Below are 22,564 nucleotides of genomic sequence, written 5' to 3'. Positions count from 1 at the left end.
GTCCTCTGGAAGAGCAGTCAGTATAAATCACTGAGCTGCCTCCCCAGCCCAGAAAGTAACATCTTATAACAGGGCTTTTCTGCTATTCCTGCCTGAAGGTTATGTCAGACAGACTACAAATAACAGAAACAGGACTCACATAAAGAAAACAGACATGACTTAAAAGAGCTGACAATACACAGATCCAGACCTCAAACAGTACCACCGTTCCTGCTCGCCTGTCCCTCCACCCCAGCCCTGTTGTACCACAGCCAGGCGTTCTCCACAGGTGTCAGCTTCCCCTGCGTCCCAGGAGCGTGGAAGGAACAGCAGTTTTCTCATCGACTCCAGCAGAGAGAAGGTCCACAGAAGGGATCCATTAGCCCAGTGAGGGTCCAGGTCACCTGAAGCAACCCCAGTACAAGCGGGGAAATATGCCAAACAACAATACTACCAGAAGCCTGGAGTCATAACTGACGTTGTTGCTGCCTTCTGGTTCATCATGGACACAGCCGTGCTCTCCGAACAGAGATTGGTCTACTTCTCCCTCCTTAAAATTACATCATTTCACAGAAACTAACGTTTATGTTACGTGATATCCCATCCTGTTACCAACATAAATAGGCCCCCTGTGGGCTGATAGGGTTTGGGGTTTTCTGGAGACTAAGATTTTAGAGGTAAATGAATTGACAACTAAGCTTTTGAAATGAGCTCCCTCCGCAGGCTGCGTGTGTCCTAAGACAGCAGAAAACGAAGAGACGTTGTGGATCTAAACCGGAGAGATGGAATTAGGATGTCCTACATCAGGAAGTGCCGCGGGCGGAGAAACCGCTCGGCTGCACGCTCGGCTGCGGCCTCTGCTCTTCTGTAACTGCTGGACAGTGCTAAACTGAAGCTTCTCTGCTCAGCACTGTTGAAAAGACTGCCTACAAAACAAATGAGGTGGGCTGGAGAGAGGGCTCACTCTGCAGTTAAGACAGTCTGCTGCCCTTCCAAAGGACCAGACTCCGGTACCCAAAACCAACAGTGAACAGCTCACAACCACCTGTAACATCTCTGAGGACACACACACAAACAGCACACACACATGCACAAAGAAAACAATAGTAAATCTTTTTTAAAAACTAAACTAATAAAGAAGACTGAAGGAGTTGAAAGGATTTGCGGCCCCAAGAGGAGAGCAACAATACCAACCAACCACAGCTCCTAGGTCTAAACCACCAGCCTGGGAGCATTTAGGGAGGGACCCATGGCTCCAGCTGTATATGGAGGGGAGGATGACAGTGTCAGGCACAGGTGGGTGAGGAAGTCCTTGGTCCAGTGAAGGCTGGACACCCCAGTGTGGAGGAAATCGTGGGTGGGGAGGTGGGAGTCAGAGGGTGGGTGGGGGCATATCCTCACAGAAGCAGGAGGGAGGATGAGATAGGGGGTTCCTGGGTGGGGGAGAAAGGGGATTACATCTGAAATGTAAATAAGATATCCAATTAAAAAAAAACTTTCCAAAATTAAAAAAAAAAGCTAAACTAATAAATTTACATTTTGTGGGTTGACTATTTGATACTGAATAATCAGTTGGTGTGTTTCAATTGGATAACCAGGTGGAGGGGACTGGAGGGAAGAACAGAAGGAGAAAACAATGTGTAGGGGGAAATCTTCCCCACAAGTCGGGAGGAGGTAAGGTGGGAGGAGTAAGGAGAGGAAGAGGAGGAGTAAGGAGAGGGAAAAGAGGAGAGGAGGAGCAAGAGGCAGAGATGTAGGAGGCGCCATGGATGACCCCGCATGTACCAGGAGCAGTCCTGGGTAACAACTTATATCTAGGTTAGTTAATTGGGAAACACCTCCAATTTTGTGGGCATCTTGTTATTGAGCATTACCAAACATATAAAGCCTTTGATTAATCATTAAGCATTAGAGTCTCATTTCTACCAGGTACCACGTGGATGGCAGGATGGTCTGGGTTCAGCCCAATCTTGTGGAGATACCGTGGGAGATTGGCAGAGCCACCTCCCACGCTGCAGCGTGCACGTGGCCTCTGGCCGAGGAAAATGGCAGCAGAGCTAAACAGAGCTGCCGCCTCTTAGATAGTCAGCCCAAGAAAATGCCATTTTAAAATATTACCACAGCAACAACAATGTAAGTATATATTATAATCTCAAATGTTTTAAATGATTATTTTAAAAACTAATGGAACATTTGTTTCCCTAAGTAACCAAGTAATGCCATTGATATTATAATCCAGAAATTAGGAATCCCAGCAACAAACCAGAGGTATGGCTGTTCGCCTTTCCTGTCTACTTAGAATGTTCCAGCTATGTCTGGTTTTCGTTGGGTTGAACACATACTTTGCTGTATCATTTAAAATAGCTTAGCTAGGTCAAGATCCCTCTCCAGAGCTTACCAGACACTGATAACTTATTGATAATTATACTTTTTAGACAGAAGTTGTGTTCTAAAGATACTTAAAATTCAAAAGCAAACTAATTTTAGTCATGGATAAGAAGAGAATGAATAATTCATGCATTCCAAAAGGTCCAGGGAACTCTTCGACATTTAATTATATTTAATGGATCATTTCTTCTACCATCTAGAATTTAGTTGGCCTGTGAATTTTCAACTAGAAAATATAGACACCATATGTAGACTGGATCAGCAGAATTCCCATGGGGAAGCCTCAAGCAAACATGCTCAGCACGCCCTAGCTTACTCAGCTTCTCTGTGGAAAATATAGCAGAGATGAAAACTACTGGAGAACCACGTATGGAAACACAGTCAGTATGCCACCAGATAGAAAACATGGACGTGTAATTTTCTGGAAAAGCCTAGGTATAAGTAAATATGAAGTCATATATACACATCAAGTCTTGGCTGTGGTGACAGCAGACACCAGAGCTTACAAAACTTGGGGGACCTGGGTCTTCCGTAGGTGAAATACCTGAAGACCCAAGTTGGTCAGATGGTTTCCTGTCCAGACTCCACCCACTGCTCCTGCATTCCCACTAATAGCTTTCATATATATATATATATATATATATGGCCTGAATGTATATCTGTGCACCAACTGTATGCAGTGTCCACAGAGCCCGAAAGAAGATCCTCTGGAACTGGAGATACAGATGGCTGTGAGTCCCCTGTGCATGTTATGAATCAAACCCATCCTTTGGGAAAGCAGCCAGTGCTCTTAACTGGTGCGCTCTCTCTCCTGCCCTCTTCTCCCGCTCTGGCTCTACCTCTGCCCATGACCACAGTGTACAAACAGCAGAGACAGAACTTAAATCCAGATAGTCTGGAGCCAGAGATTGTCACACAAGTCTTCCGTCAACAGTCTACTGATAGTCGCTCTCATCAGCCCTGGAGTGGACAGTCCACCACTGTGGAAAGGCCGGAGCAGGCAGTCCACCACTGTGGAAAAGCCGGAGCAGACAGTCCACCACTGTGGCAAGGCTGTTGAAAGAGACCCTGAAAATAAGCCCACGTCTGACCTAGAAGATGCACCAACTGGACCATGCTTCTTTGCTGCTGAGAGAAAATGCCCTACCCAAGCCCTCTCTCTCCTTTATACCACTGCCAGGAACAGCTGCTCCAGCCAAGGGCTCTTGTATGCATGCCACTCTCCTAGTCTCTCATGCTGCAGGAGACGCATCTCAGGTAAGCCCAGCTGTTCCTCACAGGGGAAGCAGCATCTTGAATCCCCCTTCATCAGGAGCTCTAACACCAACCCCAGGGCTGAGCAACGGCTTGCATGGGAAGAGCTAGCTGTACAACTGCTTAGGATAACCTACCCAGAACTCCTTTAGGATGGGGTGGTATTTGAACTCCTTTAGGATGGGGTGGTATTTGAACAGACTGTGTTGTATTGACATTTAGGTCTTTGACCACGTTTCTCAAGTAATAGGAACAAAGGTTATATTTTATATCCTAATATTTCCAGGCATGGTGGCTCACAGTTGTAATCCCACCTTTTAGGAGGCTAACGCTGGCCTACAGAGCAAGACTCTGGGTGAGCCACCTACAGGCTGTTGTTCAGAAAGCTCCCAAACAACACAGACAATCGGCACTGCTGGTGGTTGCCCATCGTTACTAGATGGTAAGACCCTGCTACTGAAGACACCACAGACCTTGGTTGCAGGACACAGAGAAATCAAGCTGTTAGCAGACTGAAGCCTCCTCTCCACAGGCTAGCCTGTACAGTGCCCCAAAGGTGCTATGCAGCCTGGTGGGGAGAAATATCAGCACCAGTCTTACTTAGCTGTGAGCCCTGTGTGTAACACTGAAGGATCGGGCAACATAGCTGTACTGATACAACTTGGGGAGTGAGCTATGAATGCTTACTCATCGCTAGGAAGGTGCCCGTGTCTCTACAAACTCTCACCATGTCCGTGCTCCCATACACAACCCTGTTAGATACCTGTTTTAATCCACTGACTTGATCATTTAACTCAGTATCTTTGAGTTCACATCATATCAAATTGAAGAAGTTCCTCTGGTATCTTCAAATAAACCTCCAGTTGAACAGAATGTTTTTAAGCTAGAGCCGTCTCTAGTATTCTTCCCTTTAATAACAATCTCCTGAACAGTCAGTGAGGTGTCAGTACACACAACCACCGTACATCACAGCTCCCGTGTCACTTCATCTGGAAGTGCACTGAGACTGTGACAAGAATCATACTCAGATGCAGGTTTCTAAGTCCCAAGCCCTTCCCAGCTCTGGACACCAAGCAAAAGAAAGAAAGAAAGAAAGAAAGAAAGAAAGAAAGAAAGAAAGGAAGGAAGGAAGGAAGGAAGGAAGGAAGGAAGGAAGGAAGGAAGGAAGAAAGAAAGAAAGAAAGAAAGAAAGAAAGAAAGAAAGAAAGGAGAGAGAGAAAAGAGAGAGAGAAAGGGAAAGAGAAAAAAAGAAAAGGAAAGGAAAGGAAAGAAAAAAGAAAAGAAAGAGGAAATTTGCTGGGGTGGGTGTTGAACCTATTCTGAGCCTTATGAATAACTCACGACCTAGAGAATCACCAACCATTTATTTGATAGTACATTACAGAACACAATGATTATCCCAATCTTGCAGAAGGAAAGATTGCAAACCACTCCCATCTGCCAGCTCTACTCTTGGGTTCTATGATTCCGGAGAGAGTTTGTATGCCAGGCTTCAAGTCTCCCAGTCTCCAGGATGTGACTTGAGAGACTTTGAATCTAACAGTGACTGAACTAAAGGAGTGAAGAAAGCTACAGGCTTTGTGCTTGCTGCTCTTGTTGCCCCTCCTTTCTCACTAGAGACTCCTCCTTGTGCAGCTGCCTCCTGCTCGCTGAGCCCCAGATAACCCTGTGGTGTTTAGCAGCAGAGAGGCTGGCAAGGGGACAGACTTCTCTAAAAATACCCTTGGAAACAAAGACAGTAAACAAATGCCACATGAATCTAGTCACTGAAAAAAATCTTTAAAATTGTGTGTGTGTGTGTGTGTGTGCACATGTGTGCAGGTCCTTGCCGGAAGCCAGCCAAGGGCACTGGACCCCTGGAGCTAATAACAGGTGATCATAAGCCTCCCAACACGAGCACTGAGATCTGAACTCTGGTCCTCTAGTCTGAAGACAACTGTGTGCTTTTTATCTCAGAGCCATCTCTCCAGCCCTTTCGTCACAGTTTTTGAGGCTATGTATTTCTATCTAGCTGGTATTGGTTTTCAGATGTGGGACTCAACACAGCAGTGAAGCTATACCTGACCAAAGGGGAAAGAAACAAACAAACAAACAAGTCTACCACAGAACACAGACTAACCACAATTGAGACATCCTAGTAATGCAGCCCCCATTCCTGTGTTTCCGGGCAGGCTGGCTCCCGTCCCGTGTTTCCAGGCAGGCTAACTCCCGTCCAGTACATCAGCTCCATGGTCCTTCTTGGTTTAGGAGATTTGCATCTGTGGTACACAGAATGCTACCACCCAAACATGTTCTATTCCTGTCTGGACCAGAATATATAGTACGCTCTTTTGGATTACATGTTGAAACAAATCTTGAGATGGCAAGATGGCTCAGTGGGTGAAGTGCTTGTTGCCAAGCCAGTAGATCTGAGATCAATCCCTGAAACCAGCATTGGGGACAAAAAGAGAACAGCCTTCCACAAATAGTCGTCTGACCACCATAGGCAGACCTTGACTTACACATGCCCCAACACACACAGAGAGGAGGGGGAGGGAGGGAGAGAGGGAATTAGGGAGGGAGGGAGGGAGGGAGGGAGGGAGGGAGGGAGGGAGGGACAGAGAGAGACTCCTAAAATGCAATTAATGAATTAATTAAAATTTTTAAATGGATAAGAAAAAAACAAGTCTTTTCAATCAGAATTTTTTTAAAACATCAATGCCTGGTCTATTTTAACTAGTATAAAAACCAACCTTGAAAAAATGGAATCTAGTATATTCTGGTCAAATACTAATTTCGTTCCAATTGAAGTGTTATGTGAATGCAGGTCTAGAAATCAGGGTGGGTTTTGTGGTTGTCTTCTACTGCCATCTGGTGGTCATTATGTATACTTACATCAAGCCTGATGGGATTTTCTGAATTGGCCTTCTTTACTCAGCAGTTCTTTGCAGCAGTACCTCGTTCATTAAATCAGTCTCCCCTGCAAGATATCTAAAATGGTGCAGAGGGGATTATTACACTGTCCTTCTTAATCGAACTAAGATAGGCACATTTTACTAAATCATATCATTGATCTGTTATTTAGCATAACAAATAACCAAAATTTATAATTAAAAGACTGTAAGAAAACAATTTAAAGACACATATACCCCAAATTTCTAAAAAAAAAAAAAAAAAGAAAAAAGAAAAAAATAACAAAGCTTATCCAACCATAGGCTTACCTGGATTTCAATGAAATCAACATAAAGATTGACAGAGCCAAGAGTTCCATTGTGGGCTCGGCTGAGTTGGTAAGAGGCTTGTCTAGCAGAGTGAAGCCTTGGGTTTTACCCCAGCACCACATAACCCAGGAGTGGAGGTGGACTCGAATCCAGCACTTGGAAGGTAGAGGCAGGAGGATCAGTAATTTGAGATCATCCTTTATTACATTATTATTAAGTTGGAGGCCTAGTCTCAAAACAAGTAAATGTTAGTCTTGTTATAAACGAAAAAAGTAATAAACATTTTCACAGGATTCCTTTGTATATTTTAAATTTTAATTTCTCATTTGTAAAATGCCTCATTTTATCTTTAGCTTCCTTAATTTCTCATATAAATAAACATAAATATTTTATTAAGGATACTATTACTTATAAATCACATTTATTTAAAGTATTTGGTCAATTAATACATAGAATGTCCTTTTTATTCACTTGAATACATTACTACCAAATCAAAATCACAAATTATTTTCTTTAGTCCTTTAGCTGTTTATTCACTAGATAAACTTTACTTACTGTTTTGCATGGTAGTATTTTCTTAGTGCTCATTGATATCAATTTTTTGCCACTTTCCAAAAAATCAGTCCTTGTTGCACTTTAAATACAAAGTGTGCCCACAGACTAGTGTGTTTAATGCTTAGTCCCTGTCAATGGTGTTTTTCTGAGAGGTGATGGGCTCTTAAGGGCAGGGCTAAGCAGGAGGAAGTGGCTGAGAACAGGGATGTGAAAGTTGAACCTGGTCCCCAGTTCACTTCCTTTCTCCCTGTTTCCTGTCAGCCATTTGAAAAGCTTCTTCCTCCTGCACTCACTTCTGCCCCTGTGACGCTCTGTCCAAGCACATAGAACCAAATCCACCCAGACAGAACCCTCCAAAATGGTGAGCCAAAACAAATCATCCCACACTTATGATGTTTTGGGTGAGCAAGCATTCTGTCACAAAAACAAGGAAACTAACACCATGGTTGATTTTTAGGTTTAATGTAATTCTTCTGCTTTCTGGCAAATGTTTTACTTGGCCTTTGAATGGTTTCATGATTTTCTAATTTTTGTTAACCAAATAGTATCCATTAATTTGCTTTCTTTTTTTTCCTAAATAATCAATAGCTCACAAGATAGCAAGAAATTGTAGATAAACCCTCGTGATGGAGAAGGGCCCCAAATCTTAGTAAACCCTCAAACCAACTGACTCCATGATGAAAGTACTATTCAGGCCATAAAACTCAGCACATAGACAGCACCACCTCCCAAAATGAAAACAAAGACCATCATAGTCCATAATTCTGGTAAAGTTTCTAAATGTACTAGCCCTGGTTTTTGTCTCCTGTAGTTCGGCGTATGGGTAACTATTAACTTAAGTATCTCAAAGCAAGACATGGTTTTTAAATTTAAAAGTTCACCCTGAGAAAGGCTTGGGGCTACACTGAAATCCCAGACACTCAGTGGATTTGCTGGCCAGCTAATAAAGACTTTCTATTGGCTTAAATCCATGCCTGAGCAGCCTTCTTTGATGGATATCCCCCCCTACCACCGATGACTTGAAATATATACATAAGTCAAACTAATATCCAAAACAATAAGAGACAGATGTTAAGAAGAAGGCATGAGAAAATGGGGGACTTATCTGAGGAGCCAGGAGGAAAAGTAATGCCGTGGTAGAGCCGAGAGAGATAAATTGCACTGAAGGTGTTTGAAATAAAACGTAAAGATACATTATAAGCTTACTTCAACATATATATACTTGTGTGTACACACATATATTGGGACATATATGTTACACCACATGGGATGTTGGTAGTCATGCCAAGAGCCATACACTTGTGTGTGCATGTTAATTGGCATCTAATAATGCCAGTACCTGGCAGGTGAAACCTCCCCTCGAGTTGTCGGTCACAGGGACAGATGACACTCTCAAAACAATGCAAGTCACTATTCTTGCCCTTGCTTACCTTCCTAGTGCTGAAGAGATCACACGCTTTGGACACAGGACTGGAGGTATCACACTATGCCTGACCTGGAAGCCTCCTCCTGAAGACTGGATCTCACTGTATCGGAAGGTGCAGTGCAAGCCGCCAGGGAGAGGAACAGTTAGTAGTTCCATCCCACTGTAAAGCCTATGAACCATAACAGTGCAGACATCTTGAAGGACTATCATGCCTACCACAGGAAAACTGGAGTAGTTCTGTTTTCATTAGTGTTGCACGTGGCCACCCGTCCTTGCACGGTGCCCCAGCTTCAGAAGTAGAAGTGAAGGGAAGAGCAGATTACAAATGTCAAATCTCTTTACAGCATCCCCCCTCCACTTTCTCCTCCTCCTCCTCCTCCTCCTCCTCCCCCTTCTCCTCCTCCTTCCCCTTCTCTTCCTCCTTCTCTTCCTCTTCCTCCTCTTCCTCCTTCTCTCCCTCCTTCTTCTTTGAGACAGAGTCTTGCTGTGCAGCCCAGGCTGTCCTACCTCTGCTTCTGAGAATGCTGAGATTCTGGGTATGCACCACCACATCCAATGTTTTTATTTTTGAGATGTTCTTCAGCAGCCCAGGCTGGCCTTGGATTTGAGACTCTCTTTCCAATGCTCCGCTTTTATCTGAGTCTTTTATTTTACACTTTTATTTATTTATTTATTTTATTTATGAGTACACTGTAACTGTCTTCAAACACACCAGAAGAGGGCATTGGATCCCATCACAGATGGTCATGAGCCACCATGTGATTGCTGGGAATTGAACTCAGGACTTCTGGAAGAGCAGTCTGTACTCTCAACCACTGAGCCTTCTCTCCAGCTTGTGTCCTTTCTTCTTGCCTGTACTTAATCACTTTCCCTACCAGGATGTATGTAGTTGAGTCATCAGAAAGATGAAGAACTTGGAAATGGTTGTTGGACTCCTCCCACTGGTCTAGTGTGGACACAGTGAGCAAGCTCTACCTCTCTGTGTGCTCTCCAGAGCTTAGTGGGGAGAACCAGGTGGGGACAAATGTAAAGCCATTAAACAGAAGCCGGCACCCTGCCTTCCTAAAGATCATGTTGCTCGAAGAGCCAATGCTTGCTTGGGATAAAGAGGAAGCGTTGGGCTCAGCTCACTTGAGTCCTTCATTAGATGTCATTTTGCACCACATATAGCATAACCCTCCTTAAGTCTTTATGCTCTGGTTTGTACACATACAGACGGCTGTTACCTGCAAATGAAGAAATTCAGGCTCGGAACAGTGGCGTATAACCTAAGTGTCAGAACTAGATGTACAGCTAGATCTGCTGCCAGCCCTAACAGCAGAAAATGTCCTCACTCTGGCTCTCTCTAGCAAGAAGTCAAGATGAAAGCCACCACAATCCTCATAGTGTACTCTTTGGTGTCTAAATGGCAATCTTGATGGCACTTGTCTCCCTAAACCAACCTTTCCATCACACAAGATGTTACGATGACCTCTCAGAGCCGATCAGGAGTTACACACTACCTCTGTTTGATCACAACACATTTCACTGGCATGTGGCTATTGCCCCAGATGTCTTACTTACTCGGGGCAGTTCTAGTGTGAAGATAACTCATCTGGGGGATATTTTCTTTTCTTCTTTTTCAAACTACTTTGAAAAAGTAGTTGTGATGCTCTAGGTGTTTAGTGAACACAGCTCAATTTACTGAGATTTGTTCATTCATTCATTCATTCATTCATTCATTCATTCATTTTGAAAGCATGCTTTAAAGAAACAAAGATGCTGAAGTCATGCATGGTGCTGTAATCATGATGCTCCAGGAAGCTGGAGCAGCAGTATCACTGTGAGTTCAAAGCCAGCCTAGGCTACCAACCAGCCAGGGCTACATAGTAAGAAACTGCTTCAAGGTGAGCAGAGGGAGAGGAAGGAAGGAAGGAAGGAAGGGAGGGAGGCAGTGATCTTTAGATGAGGCACAAGACTTATTTAAAAGAGAATTTTTATTGTTGCCATATAGCTGGTCTCAGTCCTTCATCTCTCTCATAAGGAGTGATGGTTTGGGTGTGAGGCAACCAGTTCAGAACCTCTGCTAGGAGACACATAAAATGTCCCTTTTCTAAACTGGAATTTGTTGATTTTTTTTTTTTGGTATTTTATGATTGATGATATTTTTAAGATTTTGAAGAAAATTTAAAAGATCAAAGCACCGTATTAAAACTTTCTGATGGTAATTTTATGAATGTTGGGTTATTATTCAAATTAAGTTTTCATGTTTTGTAATGTTGTAATCTGGTAATTTGAGAATTTAAAGTTACTCTTGTAATCTTCACTGTGTTTCTACTGAATAATACTGGTTGTTTTGTTTAGTTTCCAGACAAGGTCTCACTTATAGCCTTAGGTCTCACTTGTATAACCCTGGCTGGCCTGGAACTCAGTATAAGTTCAGGCTGACCTAGAACTCAGAGATCTTCTGCCTCTTCCTCTCAAATGCTGGGATTAAAGGCCTCTTCCTCCACAACCCAGCTTCTCTTGTTGGGTGGTGGTATGTGGATTTTGTTTTGAGACTGGGATTTATGTAGCCCAGGCTGGCCTCTAAATCAGTAAGTAGTCCAGGATGAACCTGAACTCCTGATTCTCCTCCGTCAACTGCTTGGGAGTATAGGTGTGCGGCATCACACCTCACTCTTCCTGGATCTTAAAGCTGTTTGGTTTTGGTTTATCGATTGTCCAACACTAGACTGCAAGAGAGATCATTCGCATCCCATTCCAGTCCACTTCAGACAGAAACTGGACCATGTATGTCCTAAATACTGATTTTGGTTTTGCTTTTTAGATTTTCGACTTTACTGCTCCTTATCCGGAGGAGAAACGTCCAGCCTCCCCCGGCTCTGGGTCTGAGCTCCTTCAGCTCTACGCCCGCTGCTCATCACTGACCAAATGCTCTGGGCCCAGAAAGGAGGCATAGCTGGACACACACTTGACAAAATCTCCTTTTTGCCGCGCGGGGTTGGGTGCGGGGCAGAACCGGTCCCACAAAAGCAAAGGGGCCGGCCGGGTGAGCGCCCTCTTTCTAGGAAATCGGCGCCACAGCCTCCCGCGGTGCACTTCTCCCTCCGGCCACACGGGGGCAGGAGAGAGCGCGGCGTCCGTGGTACAATCTATCTCTCCCCCCGCGCCCGCGGACAGTGGGCTCTTCCGGTCGTAGAAAAGCATTGTGGGAGAGCGATGCGTCCTTTCTGTGCTCTCGCGCGGCGCGCAGCATGGTGTGCCTGGAAGCTGGGGTTTGGGAGGTAGTTGGCGTGGGATCTAGGTTGTCCGCGGCAGCCTTTCGCCTACGCCCCCTTCCCTGAAAATAGGGAGATGGCGCGGACTCGGTGGCCGTGTGAGGAGCACGGCTCGCGGGACCCCGGGTGAAGCAGGTCGGTGTGGAAGCCGAGCGCCGTTTGGGCTGTAGATCTTCGCCATGTGCCCAGGCGCACAACGGGGCAGAAATGGAGCGGACATCCAAGTCACAAGGTAGGTTGATTGCCCACTGCCTGACGCCCTATTCATGTAGCCTTTGTGTTGCCCGTTCACTTTTGGTCACTAGTGAATGTGGTGTCAAAAAAGGCATAAAGTAATGCTTTGCGGCCTTTCCTTTCCCTGGAGTTTGGTATCTTGGGTGTAGGAGCTGCATAAGTAACAAAGTCTACTCTAGTTGGTGTTTGCAAGTGAACTTACTGTCCAACGCCAGGAATGTACCTTTAACTAGTTCTTACTCGTTCAACAGGTGAGTGCCTGAAGCTGACGGATACTTCCTGAACAACACGCGGGAGCACAAAGTGGCTTAAGGTAGGATGACTACAAAGCACCAGTTCTGCGATTTCCTTTTAGGTTGGAATGCTGAATCATGAGTCTTACTGATTCGATTGTATTGCATTGCCGGTACTTATCTGAAATTAACATAGACTGTAATGTAAGAGACACAGCCTTTACCCATTGGCTAACTTTTATGCATTTTTTTTTCCTGAGTACATAGTACTGAACAGAAATAGTACATTAGTGGGTTTGAAAATCTGTTTGGATCTTTATTAGCTAGAAAAACTGCCAAACCTACAAGTCAAAAATTAGGTAGCTTTCAACACTCAAGGCTTTGGTGGGGGTTTATGTTACCAGATAACTTTGACACTTAAAGCGGTTTTTTTTTTTATCTTTTCTTTTAGGATGTCCTTGATTTGGAAATTTGATCTTTAGAAGCATGAGCCATTTAAGTTTTGTGGGAAGCTGGTCAAAACTCCACATAGGTGAATGCACATTTGTAACAAGGCTATGAATAAATACTTTGATACTATTCTGAGGCTTGTATGTTGTGATTGGCGGCCGCCTTACTGTGGGTTCATATGTAACAGCTAAACTGATAGGTAGAGCTATTTCAGCTTAGATTGACATAATCTCCTTTTGCTTAACAGGAAGGGACAGCTAGTACATTGGGTATTCGTGGTCATAAATTTTACTTTAAAGTGTCCTAAGCATTAGAATAAAGTACCACAAATGCTGTGTGAGGTGAATCCAAGATCTGAATCAGTCATGGAAATCTGAGGGGAGGGGAGGTACCACTGCAGAGCAAAGTTGAAAAGTGATCCAGTACAAAGAGTTAAGGAAGTAGTAAAGAGACCAGACCACTAAGGCTTAGGTTTTATTAAAGCAAGAGAGGGAGCCAGAGCAGGGCACACAGGTGGGCAATGAGAGCTTACCCCAGTGAGGTGAGCTGCAAGGACGTGGGGATGAAGAGGCCCTAGAATTACAGCAGAAGAATGAAGAGGACATTGAGACAGAACACTGGGAAGGAATCCTTGAATTTGGTTTTAGTTTTGTGGGGGAAGCAAAGGCCACAGTTGAACCTTGGGAGTTGGGGGTAGAGCTTGGCAAACACTTATCATTGAGCAGTCTGCCCCCAGTTGAAGCCTCAAATAGCTGGAGGCATTTGTGGCATAAAGTTGAATTACTGGGCAGTAATAAAACTCCAGCATGGCAGAGGCAGGTATCTGAGACCTTGTCTTGAAAAGGCTTAAATAGTAACTGAGTGGAGAATTTCAAGGGAGCTAGAGACCGCTACAGGAAAGGATAGGTCACAGCTGATGGCAGATACAGAGGGTTCTGAGTACTGTTCCTATCTGAAAAGCCATCATGCAGAGATAAAGGTCCATGGGAACATGGGTGGGCAGGTGTGTAGAGTCAGGGACAAACCTCACATGGGCTTATTTTTTTTTCTTCAGAAAACACAAGACAAGGACACTTAAATTCAGATCAACACTTAACAGCTTTTTACATTACTTGTAAATAACCATGGGACTTAATGTCACAAAGTAACAATATTACAAACCATTTTGTGGGAATAAAAGTCACTACAGTCTGATGTGGGTCAGGAATCCAGGGGCTCATTAGAAGCCTCTCATATTGGCTGTGGTGGAGAGAGGAGAAACATGGAGTTGGATGGTCAGAATTTCAGCAAAGATTGTGGAATCCAGTGAGTTTATAAGGTTGTCCTTCCAGAGGCCCACAGCACAAGAATGCTGTGCATAAATCCTTAATCCGTAAGAGATGCTAATGTTCTTGTGCTAAAGACACATGTCCAGGATATGTAGATAATTATCTAATTCACAGTTTCAAAAGTACCAGTGGCACACACACCTCCATACCCCACCCCACACCCCTTAACCGGGTCAAGTCTCTGTCTTGAGACGAGCAGCCTGGATGGTTTTTATTGTTTTTGCTGTGTGTTTTCCAGCCAGATTGATTGTAGATAGCTGAGATTTTTCTTCAATCAGGCTGTCTTTAGACCCATTTCTTCTCTAGAAAAAAAAAATGTTAAAAGTCAAAATAACCAAATCAAGTACTTAAAAGCAACACCAGAAGCTGGGTGTAGAGGAACACACTTGTAACCCCAGGAAGAGCAAATCCAGCCTGAGCTACTAGTGTGGCCACCCTAAACTATTCGTTTATGACACTGTTGTAATTAGAGAAAATTTTCTAGTACTAACTGTAAAACCACATGTGTTTAATCTTGGTCTGACAGTTGGGTACACATCAATTTTCATAAAAAACTGGGCACAATTTACCTATGTACTTTAGAGACTTTCCTTAACAACACTTTCTTCTAAAGACCAGAAAGGAGAGGCAAAAGCATCCCTGGTTCTATTCCAGTGAGCTACACCATGAAATGGTTCGTGTACAGTGTGATAGCACAGAGTTCATGTCATCTGGGACATGTCACTGCCACCCAGGGCAAGAAAGGTCAACTGCCTACCTGACCTGCACACCATACCCAGGAGTTGGAAACGCCAAGACCATCACCCCACCCACAGGGCCTCACAACAGTTGTTCAGGTCAGCTAGAGATGACTTTGGTTGCTATAGCTTCATATGTATAAACATCTGAGAATAAAGACTCAGCTACTGTATTCAAAGGAATTTCTGAAAGCACAGGATGCTTCTCAAAATTCTTGTAGGCTACTTACCTGTGGTATACACCTTTGACCCCAGCACATGGGAGGCAGAGGCAGGCAGAGTCTGTGAGTTCAAGACCAGCCTGATCAACAACAAAGGAGGTACCTGGCCAGACAGGCTTACAAAGTGAGACCCTATCTCACTAAAAAAAACAATAACTTTTTTTAAAATGTCATCTGTTGGGCTGGCAAGATGGCTCAGTGGGTAAAAGCCTTGTAGCTCAGTCCTCACTACCTGAGTTCAAATCCCAGAACCATGTAAAACAGTTCTGAAAGCAATTCTTTAACACACAGACCATACTCATACACAATAAATTTTATATATGTATTCATCAGTAGGATGCCTTAAACCTATACTAACCTGATGAACTGTAGAGCCTCCAGACCCCTGAGCATCCGAGGAGCGGGTGACCGGAAGTGGTGGTACAAGATCTGTCTTTGAGCTGCCAAAGAGAAAGCGTCAGAGTCTATGAACAAGACAGAACTCAGATCCTAAGCTCCACCTGCTGGCCAAGGCAGGGAGCTCTGCGGGCTGTGTTGTCTGGAGCCATGGGATTGACCACTCACTTCACTTCCGAGAGAACGGATCGCTCTCCGTCTGAGCACTGGGATCTCCGGTACTGCCGGTAACTCCGAGGGGAATGCGAATGCCTGATGCGGACGGGGTCACCCTGAGTCCTGAGGGGAAACCGGACAAAGGGAGGACACAAACACAGACATCAACAGCATGGTAGTGTGCAGTTTTCCTGAGTGCTAAACTGAAAGCAACTTTCAGCTGTTCTTGACTCTCATGTTTCTTTTGCGGGTGGCTTTTTAATTGTATTCAGGGTCTCCTGAAGTCCAGGCTGGCTTCAGACTGAAGATGACTTCAACTCCTGATCCCCAAGCCCCACATCCCACACGCTGAGTTCAGCTATATGTATGTTTCTCTGCACCTAGCTCAGACAGGGATGGGGTTTGGTTTGTTTTGCATTGGGGGGGGGTGCTGTTGTTTGGAGGGGCATTTTTGTTTTAAGGTTTTTTGTTTTGTTTTTAAGAACTTAATTTTTATGGTCCTTGAAAGCAGTAGTCTAAATTTTACAGTACTTTACAAAAGCAAATGCTCCCCTATTTACTCATGCAAGGCAAGCTCTTCATTGTGTGGGGTGGGGCGGGGCGGGGTGTATGCATGTGAGAAGGTGTGTGTGTATGTGTGTGAGCATGTGTGTGTGAGTGTGAGAGTGTGTATGTGTGTGAGTGTGTGAGTGTGTGTGAGAGTGTGTGGGTGTATGCATATGAGAAAGTGAGTGTGTATATGTGAGTGAGCGTGTGAGTGTGTGAGGATTTGAGGGTGTGTGTGTGCACACACATGTGTGTGTAACCACAACTTTCGTTGCTGTTGTTTGGAGACAGGGTCTCATGATGTAGTCCTGGCCTGGACTTTGTAGACCTAAGTAGCCCTGAAACCTGAGTGCTCTCCCGCCTCTGCCTCCAGACAGGGGTGCTCTACCTGGCCTGCATTAACCACTAAGAGTTGAACACTTCTGAGAATTCAGTTGAGTTCTCTTCAAGAATATGGAAAAAAGGATCTACAGTGAAGACAGAAGCTTCAGCTTCCTGTCAGGAAAGTCAGTTCTAGCTGACACCATCCATGCTGGGAAACTGCTGAATGCATCAGTGTTCATGATGCACACATAAAGATCAGGTGGTAGACGTGTGTGCCTTCCTGACTAACGACTTCACAGTGTGGACACATCTTAGAATGTCCCATTATATGCTGTAATTCTCTGAAACACTTAACTTTAAAAAGAAAAAAATCAATCCTTGACCTAAAAGTGATGGGAAGAGGGCTGGCAAGCCTGCCGCCAAGCCTGACCTGAGTCCCAGAGAGACTATCGTGATGGAAAGAGAGAACTGCTTCCCACAAGCTGTGCCACACATGTGGGTGAACACATACATACATACATACAAGCGTACATACGTACATACATATGTACATATACATATATATACACATACATGCATACACATATGTACATATATGCATACACACATACATATGTACATATACACATACACACATACATACGTACATATACACATACATACACATGCATAGTAAAACAATTACAAGGTAATGAGAGGTGTTTGGCCAGTGGGAAGAGGCTGGGAAGCTGGGCCTCAGTTTTTCTGGATGGGAATACTGGGTCATAGAGAGGAGGAGGTAACAGAGTGTGCTCCTCCCATATTCCTGAAGATAATTCAAGCGAATTCTCAGATGTATTTACATTTTAGTGGTTAAACCAAACTAGGTAAAGCACACCTGTGATCTCAGAGTCTGGAGGCAGAGCAGGAGAGCACTCAGGTTCTAGGTTACACGATCCAGGCCTTCTAGGTTACACAATCCAGGCCGGTTTTCCCTTGACCCACTACAAGGCACATAATAGCCAATACATGCTCAACAGTCAGGGCTGGAGATTGGTGCTGAGCATTCACGAAGCCTGTTCAGTTCAGTGTAGTCCTAAGATGGTGTCTTAGTTAGGGTTTCGTTGCTGTGAAGAGACACCATGACCAAGGCAACACTTATAAAGGCAACATTTAAAAACTCTTACAAAGACAAAATATAAAGGCAGCTCTAGTCAAGAGTTGGCTTACAGTTTCAGAGATTCGGTCCATTATCATCATGGCAATGTGCAGGCAGACTTGGTGCTGGAGGAATCAAGAGTTCTACATCTTGATCCAAAGGCAGTCAGGAGGAGACTCTCTTCCACACTGGGTGAAGCTTGAGCATAGGAGGCCCAAAGCCCACCTCCACAGAGACATACTGCCAACAAGGCCACACTTCCTAATAGTGTCTTCCTTCCCATGAGCCAGTCATGTCCAAACCACCACAGATAGGAACTTTAGCTCATATGACAGTTTTGCAGTAAATATAATTCTCTCTCAGTGTTAAAATGATAAGACAAAACTGACTCTTTTATCAATGAGTACCTCAGCCAGAAAAAAAAATCTTTTTTAAGTGGACATTATTAATCATTTATTGTAACTGTTTATGTACAGACAAGCAGAAGAGAAGAGCTGAGAGTCATGAAGTATGGAACAAGAGCAGTTTTATAATGTTTGAAACAGGGTCTCTCACTCTTTGGCTCAGACTGGCCAAGAACTCACAGGAAACCAACCTGACTTTGAACTTGTGTCAGTCCTTCTGCCTCTGCCTCCCAAGTTCAAGGATTAGAAACCTGAGGCACCACTGGAGAGAATAGTTCTATACACCTTTCTTCCTCGTTCCTTACATTAACCTCTGTTAAGATACAGATGGAAACACAGCGTGGACCACAGTGTAAGAACAAACTGTTCCCTCCTGTGGTGGTGTGAACGGGAACAGCCCCCGGATGCTCATGTTTGAATACTCAGTACCCAGTCAGTGGAACTGTTTGGGAAGGATTAGGAGGTGTGGCCTTGTTGGAGAAAGTGTATCACTGGGGTAGGGCAGAGGTTTCAAAAGACTTGAGCCAACCCAGTGTGCCTTCTTTGCTTTCTATGCTGGATCAGAATAAGTGTCAGTTGTTCCTGTCAGCTTTGCTCTGCCATCCCGGACTCTAAGGTGGATTCTAATGCTCTGAAACTGTAAGCCAAATTAAACACTTCTTTTTTTGTTTCCTTGGGTATGGTGTTTTGTCATAGCAATAGAAAAAAAAGTAAAATACTTTTATTAGTTTATTAGTAATATACTAATAAAACTGGGTGAAGACTTTCAAAGCTGTACTCACTCTACTTTAGTGTATGGGATCTCTTTCAACTGCTCTTCTGACAATCCAGATGGGTCCACAAGCTCCTTCCTAGGAAAGAATAGCAATAAGGTTAAAAGAAACAAGAAAAGCCGTCGGGCCTGCACACATACCAATACCTTTCCCAAACTGGAATGCTTTCCTTTTCTGCCCTTGTCTCAAAACGTGGGCTTATTAAAAAAAATAGCATGCATGTGTGATATGACACACACGTGACATGCACAAAGCTATGAAAACTAGAATGTGTTCAGGGGAAAATGAGAGAAACTCTTTCTGTAGCCCTTGGCTTCTTCCCCTCCTTTCTAGGCCCACTCTCTTCAGGTCCCCACTTCCTGCACTGATAAGCTTCTCACCCTGTGGTGGTGCCTTTCTTTTCTATATGGATTTGCTTCTCTCTGCATTCTTGTGTAAACCACTGGTCTAGCTGAGAGGCATTTACAGGAGTGACCTTGGACAGGAGGCATTGACCTGCCTGTAGACAGCTGCTGGTGTATAACACCCAACCCTGATGTCAGCATCAGACAATACAGAACAAGCATGGCACCTGCCAGGGAGCCAGAGCAAGGCTCCCTGCAGTAGCACAGGTGTATCTTGTAACCAATTTTTAATGCAGAAGATCCAGGTTCAGCACCCACATGGTGGCTCACAATCATCCATAATTCTAGTTCCAGGGGATCCAGCACCACCATGCATGCATACGGTGCATATACATACATGCAAGCAAAACGTTCTTGTGTATGTGTGTGTGCGTTCATGCTTGTACAATATTTACATGTATAGTCTAAAGTTGCACCCATTAGGGAGACCCAGCACTCACTGGATGTGCTTCCACAGTTCTTCTTTTGCTTGGATATCAGGACTTCTTCTGTAAATAAATGAAACAAAATTCACCCCTACAATATGTGTCATGCACAAACCTTAAGAGTTACCTGCAATAGTTTTGGGAGGTCTCGCTTGCCACCCAGCTGCTGACAGGAAACATGAGCAGGGAGAGCCATTATATTATCAACAAAAAGGTAACAGGTTAATTTATTATTGGTCAGTGAGACTGAAAAACTCACATAAATGTACATAAATAAAACAGTGACATCACCAGAGCTTCGTTTATGAAAGAGCCCGGAAGGCAGGCTTGGTGACAGACCCATAGTTTCAGCACTTGATGGCAGAGGCAGGGGTCTCACCACAGATTTGATGCCAGCTTGGCCAGCTGGTGTTACATAGCAAGGCACTATACATCACAAGTAAAAGCTACATAGAAAAATCAGGAAAGAGCTCAGACATTTGGAAGCATGTGCAAACCCTCTGGCAGTGACTGGACAATGGGCAGTAATTTAGGAGCGCCGGTTCCTGAGCTTACTATCTACGTTTTCATTGTGTTTACTTATGTGTGCATATGTGTGCATACTACTGTTCACTCAGAACAGTCTCCAGCACTTAGCTCTCTGCTCTACCATGCTAATCCCACGGACTCGGTCCCTAGGCGAGGCAGTAGGTACCCCTAACCTGCTGAGCCATTTCACCAACTGTCCACTTCATTTAAGCAGAAGAGAATTCATTTCTGTCGCCCACTGTAAGACTCTTAACATGATCTGCAATGACCTAGCACAAGCAGCAGCCATGAGGGGAGGCAAGTGGTACAATAATGTCCCCCTTCATGTGACATCTCAAGCTGCAATCCTGCACTGAAATGTAGGCCACACAGGACAGAGCCTATCTGTGGCTTCCACTCATGCTGATGCGCTTTCCCTGAAGACCAGAAATGATAGATAGCATTACGTTGAATGTCCTAGAACAAGAAACCTGATGTCACTATTCATGTTCAGACCGTACATCAGGGTTAGCTGTGAACCCCCACTGTAGCAAGGAATAGTAAACTTATTTCAGTTGTTGACACTGTCTCTTCAGGAGAAAAGAGATCTAGCGGGAGGTCCCCAAAGGGTCCTAAGCCATGACGATAACCGCCAAGAGTTAAGCCACCGGATCACCCCAGCCTCTGGAGTTTCATACCGATGTTCAGTGTCACTTTCAGCATACAATCTTGTCAATGCTTTCATTTGTCCCTTGGGCATTCTGGCTTTCTGAATCCTCAGACTACAATAAGCTATTTATTTAGCTACAGAACAGACCAAGTGGCTTTTCCTTTGTGTGTGTGGACTGGGTGAGAGGACAACCAGAATCTGTTCCTTAGGTCAAATGAAGAGGAATGAAGTACGGTCAGGGGTGGGAGCCGAGGCCCTGATGTCTGACTAAGAATGCCGTTGAATACTGATTTTTGTCATATAAAATTCTATGCTTTAAAGATCATACAAACAGTCTGGAAGGGCTCCTGAACAAAACCTGCCTTTCCTACACTCTGCCCATCTGATTCCCTGGGCAGTATGCCAAACCATTAAATGGTAACTAAGAAGGTGCAAAGATTTCAGAGTACTAAGCTGTTCTTCCACTCGCTAAGCATGCTGGGTCAGCATGCAGTTCTCAGAGGATGCCACCCAACAGTCTGTCACTCGGTGTGGAGGTAGAGGTGCTGCTGTGCTGACAACCTGTCCTCTCAGGGACACTGGAAAGGTGGATTCGCAGCCTTCATGTTCCCGTGGGTTTTGAACTCTCCACACTGCTGACATTCTGAGCACTAATTCTTTGGGAGCTTCCCCGTGCTGTGTAAGATTAGGTCAGTGACACCCCAACATCTATCCACTAGAAGCCAGTAGCCTCCTTAATGTTAAAGAAAACAGTGATTCTGGGGAGCCCATGAAATGAATCCACAGGTAAAGATACTTGCCACCAAGTCTGGTGACCTGAGTCCAATCTCTGGGACTCACGTGGTAGAAACTCCCAAAAGGCTGTTCTCTGGCCTTCACACACATGATGAGGCACATAGCTCCCGCCTGACCCCTAACACACAAATAAATAAATGTAATTAAAACTGTTAAATGACTCGACATTGCCAAGTGACCCAGAAAAGACAAAGTTGCCCCCAACCTGAAAAGTACGATTCTGAAAGTAGCTAAAATTAGGTGAGAGAAGTGAGTGGACAAGTTATTGTAATGACCCAGGATGGGACCCCAGAAACAACGCTGAGCTCAGGCAGGGATTGGGTACTAAAAGAGAGGGGGGTGAGACCGGGGTCCCTGACAGTGAGAGAGGGCAGATGAAGACGGGTGTCATCTGAATGCAAGTGGTCTGAAGCTTAACTCGTTTACAAGATAAGGAGGCAATTTGCAAGGGACACACAACCCACGGCTGCCACGGCAAGCGTGAGACGTGAGGAGAAGGAACATTTATTTTTGGAAACAAAAAATATGCATGTGTGCACACTTGTATGTGTGTATGCATGCCTCTCTGTGTGTGTGTGTGTGTGTGTGTGTGTGTGTGTGTGATAACTCAGCAGGTGTGTGTGTAATGACTCAGCAGGTAAAAGCACCTCCTGGCAAGCCTGGTGACCTGAGTTCCATCCCCAGGTAAATGCAAAGAACCAACTCAGAGGTTGTCCCCTGACTTCCACACACACCCCTGACTTCCACACACACCCCTGACT

General features: G+C 44.5%; 1 protein-coding gene, 1 long non-coding RNA gene and 1 other non-coding gene across 3 annotated transcripts in view; 2 read left to right on the top strand and 1 right to left on the bottom strand.

Moving 5' to 3' along the window:
* The first annotated feature begins 12,026 nt into the window (after positions 1-12,026).
* Positions 12,027-13,109, top strand: LOC114617263. Its single transcript, XR_003710755.1, has 3 exons — positions 12,027-12,294; positions 12,548-12,609; positions 12,981-13,109. It is a non-coding gene; the product is annotated as an uncharacterized LOC114617263 (long non-coding RNA).
* On the top strand, positions 12,333-12,465 carry LOC114617274. The gene has a single exon (XR_003710758.1). It is a non-coding gene; the product is annotated as a small nucleolar RNA SNORA13 (small nucleolar RNA).
* Positions 13,110-13,440: 331 nt separating the features above from the next.
* Epb41l4a (erythrocyte membrane protein band 4.1 like 4A) overlaps positions 13,441-22,564 on the bottom strand; it is a 209,476-nt gene continuing 200,352 nt past the window's right edge. The window contains exons 19-23 of the mRNA XM_028762721.1: positions 19,847-19,894; positions 19,012-19,080; positions 15,830-15,940; positions 15,624-15,705; positions 13,441-14,609 (exon numbers count right to left, since the gene is read on the bottom strand). Coding sequence (XP_028618554.1) covers positions 14,481-14,609; positions 15,624-15,705; positions 15,830-15,940; positions 19,012-19,080; positions 19,847-19,894 — 439 coding nt within the window. The 3' untranslated portion in view covers positions 13,441-14,480. The remainder of the gene's footprint in view (positions 14,610-15,623; positions 15,706-15,829; positions 15,941-19,011; positions 19,081-19,846; positions 19,895-22,564) is intronic.

The sequence above is a fragment of the Grammomys surdaster genome, unplaced genomic scaffold (assembly GCF_004785775.1).
Source record: "Grammomys surdaster isolate TR1022 unplaced genomic scaffold, NIH_TR_1.0 135, whole genome shotgun sequence".
In the NCBI taxonomy this organism is placed as follows: domain Eukaryota; kingdom Metazoa; phylum Chordata; class Mammalia; order Rodentia; family Muridae; genus Grammomys; species Grammomys surdaster.
This window is presented reverse-complemented; position numbering and strand designations above follow the sequence as displayed.